Source organism: Sciurus vulgaris (genome assembly GCF_902686455.1).
Source record: "Sciurus vulgaris genome assembly, chromosome: X".
Lineage (NCBI taxonomy): Eukaryota > Metazoa > Chordata > Mammalia > Rodentia > Sciuridae > Sciurus > Sciurus vulgaris.
In genome coordinates this window covers 38,747,908-38,761,646 of record NC_136471.1, presented here as the reverse complement: position 1 = coordinate 38,761,646, position 13,739 = coordinate 38,747,908, and the positions used below count along the sequence as shown (strand labels likewise).

Below are 13,739 nucleotides of genomic sequence, written 5' to 3'. Positions count from 1 at the left end.
ATAAGAAATAAGAGTAAAATTCTGGTGTGGTGGTGCATGCCTATAATCTCAGTGGTTCAGGAGGCTGACACAGGAGGATCGTGAGTTCAAAGTCAGCCACAGCAATGGTGAGGCACTAAGCAACTCAGTGAGACTCTGTCTTTAAATAAAATACAAAATAGGGCTGGGGATGTGGCTCAGTGGTCGAATGCCCCTGAGTTTAATCCCTAGTGCCCCCCAAAAAAGAAAAGTAAAATGCTCAGAAGAGCACCTTGTATAGTAAGCATTACACATTTTAATAAATAATATAAATCCCCATTAATCCTCTAAGTATCAAATACTAATTTTAAATGAGCCAAAAATCATCAATGAACTCTTTTCTCTCTCTCCCCCAGCCCTCTTAACTTTTCATAAAGTGTAAAATTCACCTACTTATACAACTGTCCAATACCACAGAGTTGGTAAATCTGGGATCTAGGTGCATCTCAGGATGAAGGGCAATGTCAACACTTTCCGTATGGATTAAATGCCTTCTCCTGGACCCTTTAAGGCTAAACTTTGGGTCCTGTCTGAAATCATTGCATCGGCAGCTTTCCCTTTGACAAAAGGTGCTCTACAGAATCAAAGTGCTGAAGGGGTATAAAAAGACCACCTGATACATGTCTTCTCATTTGAGAAAAGAAACTTGTCTTATGTTACAATGTCTTTTATTATTCACAATGTCCCCAAACTGGAAACAATCCAAATATCCATCATCAAGTGAATAAATAAATAAGCTGTGGTACCATAGCACACTAATCAGCAATAAAAAGAGAATGAACTATTAATACACGCATTGACCTGGATGGTTCTCAAAATAATTATGCTGATCACAGAAAGTCAAAAAGAACAGGTAAACACAATGCAACTCCTTTCATATGACACTATAGGAAAGACAATTACAATTTTACGATAAAAAGCAGATCAATCATTGTCTGGAGAAAATGGGATCAAGCTCAAGGGGCACAAGGTCATTTCAGAATGTGTCCTGTATCTTGACCATGGTGGCAGCTACATTGTTATATTCAATTACCAACATGAATCAAATTGTACAACTAAATGAGATTTGTTTCATGTGCAACTAATAATCTATTGAAAAAATATTCTGTCTTCTACCACTACCACTGATACCATCTAAGTAAGATATCCTAATTGAGAAACTCTTCATTTACCTGTGAGTTATTAGGTTTGGAATATATTAAGTTTGAGATATTAGTAGAATACACAGAAACTAAGCAGTGCATTAAAATAAGGCACTTAAATTTAGGGATATAAATTATACATTTAGAAATCATTTCTTTCACTTCTTCCTTTCTCCTCTTTTCTGTCTGTCTTTCTTTCCCTCCTTAAATAAATTTTAAGCACTTTCCATCAGCTACCAATAACATAGGCACTTAAAAGTATTTTGAAAGAAAGCAAATATAAGCATTTACCACAGAAAGAAGCAAAAGACAGAACCTTGCCAAGTACCTACATTTAGGTTGTGGGGAGGAAGAAGGTAACAAATGGAAAAGGAATGGGAAGAAATGTTGGCAGGACAGGCAGAAGAGCCCACAGGTTCTGAAATAAAGTTTTTGAATGTTCCTCCCAAATTTGTAATCTCATGAAAAGCAAAAGAGGAAAAGGAGACCAATCTCCACAGCAAAGCAGACTAGGTACTATCTTAGAAATATAGTTTAGTCCTAGAAATAGAAGGGTCTGGAGGAATCACCTGGCTCAATTCTCTCATTTTATAGGAATCTGAATATAATCTCAATCTCTCTGTCTCTCCCGTGGGCTGGATTGGTAGCACGCAAAAAAGGCATGCAGGCCTGATGTGGTGGTGCATGCCTGTAACACCAGAGACTCGGAAAGCTGAGGCAGGAGGATCTGAAGTTCGAGGCCAGCCTCAGAAACTAAGTAAGACTGTCACAAAAGTCTTTTAAAAAGGGTTGGGGGTATACAGCTCAGTGGTAGGGCACTTGCTTTCACAAAGCCCTGTGTTCATGGGTTCAATCTTCAACACCACAGAGAAAAAAAAAGAAGACAGGAAAAGAAAGCACACAGTTCAAATCTGGAATGTTTGCTTGTGGCACTATTAGAAAATGTTCCTATTAAATGGGAACTGGCTGTGTTTTCTCATGCTAAATGATAAGCATGTATTTTGCCAAAAAACATTGATTACATGAAAACTTTCTACCTGGTAATTTAAAGGAATTCAATTTTAATTAATTCTACCTTCTATGGGAGCACCAAATCCATCTGAAAGGTGGTTCCCCTAATACTCAATGCTTTCAAGAGAGAAAGGAGGGTAGTTTTTTTTATAAGCCCCAGCCCATGATAAGCCCCACCCAGCTTTCCTGCTTTTTGACCTGGAGTAAGAACCCTGCTTTCTAGCATTTTCTCACACTGCACACACTTAGGAGTTGTATCTTTCTAAGCTTCTGTCCAAACATGACAAAATTACCCTGTATTTCCCTACTTCCCAATAATAACTGTTTTCAGTGTCAGGGTTTCATGAATAACCTCTGAACAAGTGCTGGGCATGGGTGTTTCCCTGGAAGCTAAAGGTAAAATAATACTTATTTGTGTTTTGAATCTGCCTACAAACCCTGTGACCATCTTCTGGCACAGTTGGGGTACCTGGAATGTACTGAGCATGTCTTTCTCAAGAAGCAAAGCCAGGGAAGCTTTAGACCCTGAAGACCTCAAAATCAAACCATAGGCAGCTTCTATCCATTAAAGGTGTATATAAGGAGTATCTGAAAGCAGGCTGATGACAGAGAAACATAAGGTATCTTCCTAGAGAATAAGGAATGAGTTTGACAAAGCACCAGTCCAACTCTTTAAGCCCTGATGCACTACCCCATCTGACTGGGCACGAGAAGTACTCAAACATGAATGTATCCATTTGCCCCTTCCACACATATATCACAGTCCAAAGTCTGGTGGGCATTTCTAGGCTCTACTGGCTTACCACATACAGAGGTGATAAAAGTACTGTGGTTTTTAATAACTTTCTGGTTAGAAATCTGTCTGGAAGCAATATGCCATAGCACACCTTCGACACCCAACTCCAGACCAGGTGCTATTATTAACACAACCAAAATCATCACCTGAACTGAATTGAGTTTTCATTGTTGTTTCTTTCTTTTTCAGCTGATGATTATGAAGAGCAGCAAGACAAACTAGATAAGAGCAACTCTTTCCTCCAAAAGCCAATAATTTGTTTTTATAATATGTAAAGGAGGACAAATAAAAAATCAAAACCAAAATCCTCCCGCCACTTTCTCCCTGGTACCAGATGGAATGGGACTGCTCACAAGTGATGATCTCAAGCACACAGAGAATGTGGCCTTCAAATATAGACCTTCTCAAAGGGCAGGGATGGATTCATGTTCAGCACAGCCCTTAACATACCCAGGATGAACCAGAGCTATCAAATGGCAACAGCCACTCTGAGTGACATTTAGCTTCTGAGTGACATTTCTCTGGAGGGGGTTTCATTCCAGTCCTAGGGCTAAACAGTGTGCACATGTGGCCGGGAGAAAGTGGCTCTGGGGAAGGAGGTGTGCAAATATTCAGCCGATCCCATCTGCGATTGTTCTGGCTTCTGAGGCAAGCTCAACTATTATTCCACTAAGTCCATAAAACAACTTTGATTTTCAAATCCATGACCTTCTGTCTCCAGAGCCATTCAGTCCCTGAATAACCTCAGATGAAAGAAAACATACTCCAGAAGGAAACTGGAGGAAAGACAGAGTATCAGAGAAAATCATATACTGGAAAATGTATGAATCAGTTATCAGTTCTTGCCAATGACCCACTTCAATCAGTGGCCTTCCCAGCCAACTCCTCACCTCTGAGCAGCAACGGTTGCTGCTGCATCCAGAGCAAAATGTCTCATCACATTCTCCTCCAAATACTTCTGTTCCCACTTTGTCATATCAGCTTCCAGGGCCAGAATTCTCTCCTCCTTTTCCCGAAGGAGCTCCATCAGTGCAGCGGCATTGTATTCTGAAATGTTGGTGGGCTGAGAGTTGCCCTGGCGCTGTTGGGGAGATACCAAGACCCCTCAGATTAATGAGAGAAGAAACATGGTGTCCAAGATCCACTTGAAGAAAGGCTACTTCAAGCAACTTCAGCTTGGATTTTTTTTTTTCCTTTGGTGGTACAGGGGATTGAACCCAGGGCCTCCTGCATGCCAGGCAAGTGTTCTGCCCCTGAGCTACATTCCCAGTCTCTAGTTTGGATTCTTTTTTATTTTATTTTATTCATTGTACATAAATGGTGTACAACCTTTCATTTCTCTGGTTGTACATGATGTAGAGACACACTGTTTATGTAATCATACATGTACATAGGGTAATGATGTTTGTCTCATTCCACCATCTTTCCTTCCCCCACCCCTCATTTCCCTCTACACAATTCAGTGTTCCTCCATTCTTCCCTTACCCCCCACCCCTGTTATGTATCAGCATCCACTTATCAGAGAAAACATTTGGCCTTTGGTTTTCTAGCTTGGATTCTGATTCAGAAAGAAGAAAGGGGAATTCAGATCTTCTATGAAGGCCATGGGACTTGGACTTGAATATGAGACTCCCTTGGTCAGAAAAAGAGCCTGCCATGTGTAATTGTCATGATACACAACAAGTGCATCAATAGGGTGAAACCTGCTATCCCAGCCAGTCAGTTGGCAGGAATGGGGAGTTTAAAAATCTAGAATTTAGTTGCTAACTTGTCCCTCACTTGTGTGATCTTTTGTAAGTCATGCAATCTTTTCTGGGTCTTGATTTTCTCTCCTCTAAACTTGAGGCCAGATGATTTCTGAAGACCATTTCTAATTCTAAAATGTCTAGGAGTCTATTTGTATAGTAGCTTCACTTCTTATAGGGTCTATTGTTTTGGTTCCTGTGAAAATAAAAGGTGCAAGATCATAATAAACATTAAGAAGTTTGCTGGAGCCAGGCACAGTGGCACACCCACGTAATCCTAGTGACTAGGGAGGCTGAGGCAGGAGGAACACAAGCCCGAAACCAACCTCCGCGACTTAGTGAGGCCCTGCCCCAAAATAAAAAATAAAAAGGGCTGATGGAGCCCAGTGGAAGAGCACTTATATAGCACACATGAGGTCCTGGGTTCAATCCTTACTACTGGAGATGGAATAGGAATAGGAAGTTAAGGAAGCAGGTATCCTATTTATAACAAGGAGGTAGCCTTGAGTGAGGTCATGTGGGGCAAAAAAAATGTGAAGATGAGCAAATATTTGCTTTTTGTGTTCATGCCAAATGCCAACTGAAAAATAACCAGGAATCATCTATTTCCTTCTCTCTCTCTCTCTTATTAGGTTCTTCATACCTGCTGGATTCGGAGGGATTCCAGTTCCCTTTCTAGACGTGTCCGGAGTCGGTGCTCCAGCTGCTCACGTTTCTCACATGCTGCCTGGAGCTGTACAAGGGCCTGCTGCATCTTCTCCACCTTATCAACATACACTTGCTTCTTTTTCAACTGGAAATCCCAGATGGGAGATTTGCAAGATGGAAGGAAAGAGGAGGGTAACAGGGTCAGTTATGAAGCCCCCAAGTCCAGTCTTGTGTTTAGATCCCTTCCTGTCCTAGAGTTCAGCTCTAAAAAGGAATGAATGGCAACAAGGACCTTTGTGATGCAAAGAGGGATACAAATCAGGAGCGCTTTTTAATCTCTTTCTCCTTCTCTATGTCTTCCCTAAGTCTACTCCCCTAAGTACAGTGTGTCTTGGCAAGTTTTTCAGGTGCCCACTTAATGGATGTTCTCATATCTGCTCTTCTTCACTCTCAACCACAATGTTCTTGAGGAAGTATAGCTTATTGCACTTGTTAGGGTAGAGGTGTTAAAAAGGGGCTAGCGGGACTCTTTAGGGGAAAAGGTTTAATTTGGTATGAAAAAGAAACCCACCCCATTTTATACAGCTGTTCCATTTCCAGGTGGGAAAGTCAGCAACTACAAGGAGGCCAGAATTGTCTTTTTGTAGTCTGTCCCTGATAATTCCCAATATAATCCATCACTGCTCTTCTGGAAAGTTTCTTGTGCTTCTCAAAAGGGAAGCTACCATTCAATAGTTCAAGTTTTTAGTCTCCTCATTGACCAGGACTACCCTACTCATTCTTTATTAAAAGGTCACAGATTATTTGAGATTTCTATCTCAGCCTGAGTCAATGACTCTATACTGTAGCCTCTCAACTTTTTATTCTGGGACTTTCAAAGATTCCTAAACATTCAAATCACTCAAACTATGCCTGAGTCAAACACAGTTCTTCATTTTTGCAAGTCTATAATTCATATCCAAAAGCAAAAGTTGAAACAAACTGTGGATAATAAAGTGAATTCTTTGTACTGATGTAATTTATAAGTAAAATCCTGGCTCCACAGTAAGGAAGTAAAGAGGAGGCCCTCGCAGTTCTTTAAAGAAGAACTCGACACCCAAGAGGATAGAGGAAAGGATAGCCATGCCACCTTGTTCATGAAGGAACAGATTATGCTTCTCGAAATACCTGTGTGACACCCCTCAATGCTAATAAATCAACCAGTGGACTCTTTCTAAAGCAGAAATTCTTCCAAGTGGGGCACATCTGTCATCACTCTCATGGAAGCTAAAGTTAGGGAGATAGACCTTCACTATTAAGACTACAATTGAAAATATTATCAATAACCTGAGCTGAATTCAACCTAAATTGAATTCAGGAATTCAACTCTGACTTTTCAACAAATCCCCAAGCCCTTGAGCTACCTAGGTAGACAACTTCAATGTAAGAAGTTACCCACCCAACCAGCATTACCCATGTCCATTTAGCTGGGACCAAGGCAGCAGGACCAATCTGACTCCCCCACTGCAGAAACCAGACAACTCCTTTGTGGTCATGATTCCAATTTGCCACTCCCTAGAATTTCCATACAGACAGTATGGACATGTACCAGTAGGCATACATTCCTTGCATTAGACCTGCCCTTCCCCAAATTAGAATTGCTAAACTTTCTCCAGGTGGAAGGAAACCTAACTTATATTTTCCCACCAGACCTGTGTTATGCTTTGCCCAGGTAATTGGGGGAAAAAACCTTAATTTTATCTATCTATACTTTCTTGAAATTTCCTTTCATTCCAGCCTTCATTCAATCTAGTCTTGTAAACCAGTTGAGGCAAACTCTAAGCCTAGGTGTTTTTATCTATTAGGTCTTTTCCTAGGTAATAAAACAAACAAAATCATCATACTTTTTCTCTCAGTAAGTTTAAACTTTTCTTTCCTGGGATACATGACTATTTGTAACAACACTAAATAGGGCAACCAAAATTTTAAGGTCATGGATGCCTCTGCCTTCCTATTTGCTAAGCTTTGAATAATTGGACAGCAGGAAACATTCTCCATCCTTCACCTTTGGGGTTCTATAATCCTCATGAGCTATTTAAAGTTGAATGCATTTATTTGTGAATCACTCTGAAAACCCTAAGGGAGCAGTGAAACACTAATGTAGAGAATGTTAACCATAATTATGAAGGCTTACAGCAGTTATACTTAAAGCAATTAAACTTAGATAGCATGCAGTTATTGCCTTGATGGTAAAGTACTGCAATGTAAGCTAAGAAAACTGAAAAATAAGCAATCAAGAGCCATGTGGATTTCTCCATGCTCTGCCTTTCTTGAAAAAGGAAACCTAAATATTGTAACAAAAACACCCCAGTAAGAGAAGTCACTGAGCCAACCACATGGAAGGGAAAATCAATAAAGGCCCAGGGAGTTCTCTGAGTGGGCTGAAGATGGTCATGCAGGTCAGACAAATTCCACAGAAGAGGCCACGAAAAAATCCCATTATGGTTTACCACTGGGATGATTCTCTACAAAGTACCAGGACCGCTGTTGCCAGCATAATTCTTTCACCTCCTTTAAAAGAAGAAAAAGTACAGCTCACTCATAAACACCATGATCACCTAGTAAATACTTAGTGCCTAGATATATCAGTATAGAAAAGGACAACTCTAGCCAGGCCTGGTGGCACATGCCTGTAATCCCAGTGGCTTGGGAGGTTGAGGCAGGAGGATTGTTAAGTCCAAAGCCAGCCTCAGCAACTTAGTGAGGCCCTAAGCAACTCAGTGAGACCCTGTCTCTAAATATAATATTAAAAAGGGCTGGGGATGGGCTTCAGTGGTTAAGCACACCTGGGTTCAATCTGTAGTACCAAAAAAATTTTTTTTAATGAATAAATAAATAAAAAATAAGAAAAAAAAAACATATAGCTATTCTCCCCCAGGAAGACACGAGACCTCAAACAGTTCAGGCAGTGGAGCTGAAGATATCCTAATAGTGCAAAGGTGTTCACTGGAGACGGAATTAGCAGCAACCACTAGGAGCTGCAAGCACATCATATTCTTTCCAAAATGTCATGATTTGAGGGAATAATTCCACTTTACGACAAAAAAGTCCTCGCTTGTGGTCCACACAGATATACATAACAAAAATTTCTATTTGATAGCATAATGAAAGGTGAAGGAACAAGGTGGCTATCAGGTGACTTGGATTTTACTCTTAGTTCTGCAATTAACAGCAACTTGCTTCCCTGTTCTCAGCTTCAGAGTTTCCATTTGTTAAAAGAAATGGAAATGCGGGGAGTTTCAGGAGTCGGAAAACCAAAAAGCTCAACAGCAAGCCAAATGCAGCTTTGGCCATGGAGTTACATTTTGTTGATGGCTGTCTTCCAGGTACAATGGCAAAGCTGAGCAGTTGCAATTGAACAGAAACTGCATGGTCCACAAAATCGAAACTATTTACTATCTAGTTCTTTACAGAAAAATTTTGCCACCTCTTGGAAAGGTTTTCAAACTGTATTTCAGAGTCTTAGCATTTTGCTGAGGTGCAGATGGTCACATTCAATGGCTCCTCTATTATGCATTTTATGTATTAGGGGGTTCTACCTACAACTTCATTTGAAAAGGACTGCCACAGCTGTGTGTGTATTTATATTCAATATTGTTGTGTGTTATCTGTCTTCCCTAGAGAATGGGTCTCCTACCTTATCTCCCTTCATCATCTTTTCATAATTGATGTATCAGTACGGTTCCCAAATAACTGGCTGTTTCACCCCTCACTGCTTTGGGACATAATATTCTCTCTCTTCAAAATGACTTGGCCCATGAGCTTTCAAGAAGTTAAAAAAAAAAAAAATAAGACCCAGCTCCATGAAGCATCACGAGGAATCAAGGTGTTCTCTGTTCAAACTATTGCCATCATACTTTCCCTGTAAACATTTCTCAGTAAAACTTGATGTCACACACACAGATAATCCAAAAAGACCTCTAAAGGTCTTTGAACTCCTAAATGTTTTGTAAATCTGAGTATCCTTTATACCTCAACCCTGACCACTGTCCAAGAGAACAAGGCAAAACAGCATCCTAGAATTCTATATAGGTACATTCTTGGAGGTAAAAACAAAATTGTGCTTCGGTTTGTGTGTGTGTGTACATACAAAACTCTGACCATGTGATATGTATACTCTCCATAGGATCCTAGATGATTAATTTTTCTATGTCTTTAGTGTTCAAGGAAGTGAAGGTTCACTTGAAAATTCCCAAAGCCATGGTACTGGTTCAGGTCTACATGTGGAAAATGAATTTTCAAAACCTCAGATCACTCACTCCAGGTTTCTAATCAAGACTTGTAACTATGAGCCCCTTAGGAAGATTCCAAGTAAATCCATCATTTCAACCAAATTCCCCCATGGATATTCAGTGAATGGTGAAAATCACTCATTCATTCAATGTTTTCCCCAAAAGCCAATTTTCAAAAACTTGTTAAAGACTCCCTTCCTTTCCTTTCCCTAAATCTATGTTCTCTCAATATGATTCCTCAAATTATTCTTACTCTTTGTCTTGATTTTTGGATCCACCTTCTCCCCCAACCCACCCACCCTACCATTACTGTGCTTCAAAGATACAGTCTATGATAGTTTGCTTTTTTTGCCTCTATACCAATGATTCTCAACCTGGGGTGAGTTCCACACCCATCCGCAGGTGACATTAAGCAATGTGCGGAGATGTTTATGGTTGCTACTTGTGGATAAAAGCCAGGGATACTGATAAACATCATAATACAAGACAGTCCCTGCCTCCTACCACCACCAAAGATTTATCTAGTCTTAAATGTCCTTAATGCCAAGGTTGAGAAAATTTGCTCAACACTTTAGACCACAGGGCAGCTCCTTCATGCCACACTTTAAACAACCAATTATATTCACATTTTAATGTTCTCAAAGTGTCTTTAGTCACAGATCCCGAGCTGACTGCAAAATGTCTTAATGTGAAATTTAACATGCCCTAGAACTGCTTTCATCTTTCCCCCAAATATTATCCTTTTGATGGTTCAGTCAACACTACTTAACCCACTTTTCCAGTTTCAGAATCTTGGAATTATTGTTCTTCCCACTTTCCTTTGTCCACCATATCCAACTATTACTATGTCTTAATTCTAACCAACATCTTTCTTATTCTTTCATTTTCATAGCCAATATGAATAATTTAAAAGTCTTTATTTCACAACTAAATTATTACAATACCAACCTAACAGACTTTCAGTTCTCTCTGGACCTATACACTCAGGTTGTGCACACATGTGCACATTCTATCAATGCATCTTATATTCAGGTGCTATAACAGGCTTCCAGAAGTAGCATACCATGGTACTATCTTATTTAAGAGTAAAAGCAACTACTGTTAGCACATCCATCCCATTAATAATTATTAGATTTTTACTATATCCAAAGCACCTTTACACCTCCTCCTATGCTTCTTTAGACCAAAGCTAATCTTCCTCATTTATATCTCAAAATGCTTAGTGCATTTCAATTCACTACCTAGTCTACTGTCACACTGTCCCTTTTCCAACCAAGGTATGGCCACTTAAAATGCCTTCAATGCTCTAGGTTCTTACTGCCTTAAAATTCTACCATGTCTATTATACAAATGATCAAACCTTATATCAGCCAGACTATTTCCTTATTCTTCCTCATCAAATCACTAAACTCTCCAAGAGCTCTTCCTTGAATAATCTTTCCTGAACCAGATTGCTGCTTTTTGTGAAAGCTTTTCATCATGAATACACTATAATCAGTCATTTTTAATATTTTACTCATGTGGGGATTCATGCATTCACCAGAAATTTACTGGATGCTTATTATGTATTAGGTCCTATTCTACCTTTGAGAGCAGCAGCAATGTAGTGGGAAGTAAGACAAAGTTCCTATTCCATTGGAGTCAGTATCCCTTCAGTCATATAAGGGTAGGTCCCTACTATTTCCCTTGGTAGCTCTCTTCTAGTTCTAGTTCACTGCTCTATATTCCTGGTGACCAACTAATATTAAATAACTGTTACAGACAAGAACAAAAACCAGCATACTCTAGATTAGCTAAACATTGCAAATATACAAACAATAAACACACCTCCACAAATATATTTACTTTGCTTGGCCAAGTCAAGATAATTGTTTTAAATCATTCCTAGCCAGAGATAAGTTTTCAGAAGGGAATCATAAAATCAGGAGAAAAAGCAGCATTAAGAATGGTGGAAATAGAACCTATTAAAGAATAAGGCAAATACTCTTGAGCTCAATCAATCATATTTTCCCATCACACTTCTGCAATAATTTGAACCCGTTCCCAAGCATTTGGCAGATTCCTTAACCTGCTTCTGACTCAGGAAAATCTGATCCCTGCAATGAATACCACGTGATGGCAAGTCTTTCCTCCTTCCAACAACTGTGGGTGTCTTTCAAACTTATTTTTTAAAGGATAGCTATATACAAAATCACTTCTAGGGCTTCTAAAGTGAAACATTTGTCTCAGTCATTTGCAAGGAAGTGACTTAATCATTAACTCTTTAATTTATTCACTGGTGGACAGAGTTAGGTATCCTGAGTTTTCCCCTAGATTTATCACTAATTATATGGTCTAATCTGTCTGTACTTTAATTTCCTAATCTGCTGAAAGATAAAACTTGCACAGTTCCTAGGGGCATATAATAAAATATCTATAAATATTTTTAAAGGTTAAAAAATACAGAGAGGCAAGTAGAGGGGGCAAACTATTAATACTAGCTGGATGAACACCAACATATACAAACACTCCATCTGAAGGACATTGAGGCTAAGAGCACAGAACTAAGTCCAGTGCATTCATTATGGCTGATTTGTCTCTTCCCTTCTATTTTCTAGTGTTTACAGTTTCATCAGCAGCACAAATGAACTGTGCTTCCTTTGCTCCTCTCCTTCATGTGACTAGTTCTATGTTGTTCCGTGACAGTCTTTGGTGATTTTAGTTTGATCTGATTTAGTCTTACCCTGGAGCCCTTGGCTCCAAGTAAGGGTTTACACTTAAGTAATTTGGTAACACTACTCTGTTGTTAGTATGCTGCTTCTGTTCATTGCCAAGAGACTGTGGTCCTCTGGTGGATATTAAAAGAATCGAAGAGCAAAATGCCACCTCTAAAAACTTGTTATATGGGAAACAGAGCTCATGTTATAAAGAAGACTAAAGAGAAATCCATAAGATTTCCAACTTGGGAATTTAAAAAGTCAGAATCATAAGACTGAAGGAATTGAGCTCAGAATGGTCATTCCATCTCTATTTGGGATGGGGACATGATTTCTTTCTTTTTTGCTTGCTAGCATACTGGATAAAGTGACACCTACCACAAAGAAAATACACTGCCATAAATATGAGAAGTGTCATCCTTTGATGAAATGCCCTTCAAATAATTCACGATTCCACAATTCATTAGCAGAACACCCTGGGAGATGCCAGGGTAGATACAAATTTTATCTGAATCCTATCAACACTCTAAATGCACACAGAATTCACACCCGCAGACCTTCTATCCAAATCTATAACCCACCATGACCACTGTGTAAGTTTTACCTACACCAACAATATCCTATTGTTTGAAATTTATTCTGGAGTATTAGACATCTAAATGTCTATGCCTAAGACATGTTTCTCTAATACTGGGAAGAAGACAAGGTATGGCATTAGGTCACTAGGTCTGGTAGCAGAATACTATGCATCTTTAATAATCCCACCCCCCCCCCAAAAAAAAAGAGAAAAAAAAACACATAAAGAAGTACCAAGGGACCTAGAAATAAGGAAGAAATATCAGCCTTAAGAATGGTGGAAATGGAGTAAAAGAAGATAAAGCAAGTTTGGGAGAACTGGGTGGAGTGGCAAAGGACTTTGCAAAATGCTCCCAGTACTCCAGCAAGAGCTAACGATGTGATGTCAAAATCATCCAGCAGCCACTTGAAGTTCAGAACAGGTTAACACTTGGGCCGCTTCTTCCTGAACCTCTATGGCTTTCATTCTAGTCTTAAGCCAAAGAACAAGGCTCACTGGATTCTTCTGCCAGCCCTCCCACATTCTGCTGTATCCCTTCCTGTGCACTCTCTGCTCAGTAACCCTCCCCCACCCAGCATCTTCCCTCTTTGATGTTGCCAAGGCCTTTTTCCCACCATCCCCAAAACAATTACCCAAGCAATGGCTTCAATTCTGGATTCTCATAAGACAGCAGCCAGCCAGAAGCCTGGGTTGCCTTTAGCCTTGTGAGAGGATATGCCAGGCATCCGTCGAAACTCTGCAGTGAAGTTCAATTGGTAGGGGGTGGGGAGATTCTCTTTGAATGAGAGAATACCATGGTTGCTGTAGGACACAGAGCTCTTTTGACTTGGAGTTT

At 39.7% G+C, this 13,739-nt stretch overlaps 1 protein-coding gene across 4 annotated transcripts in view; it reads right to left on the bottom strand.

Annotated features, from left to right (window-relative positions):
- The window catches only part of AMOT (angiomotin), a 66,566-nt gene that overhangs the window by 11,315 nt on the left and 41,512 nt on the right, over positions 1 to 13,739 (bottom strand). For all 4 annotated transcript variants that reach the window (XM_079124832.1, XM_079124829.1, XM_079124831.1 and 1 more), the window contains 2 exons: positions 5,356 to 5,505; positions 3,858 to 4,048 (listed from right to left, as the gene is read on the bottom strand). In XM_079124832.1, coding sequence (XP_078980958.1) covers positions 3,858 to 4,048; positions 5,356 to 5,505 — 341 coding nt within the window. The remainder of the gene's footprint in view (positions 1 to 3,857; positions 4,049 to 5,355; positions 5,506 to 13,739) is intronic.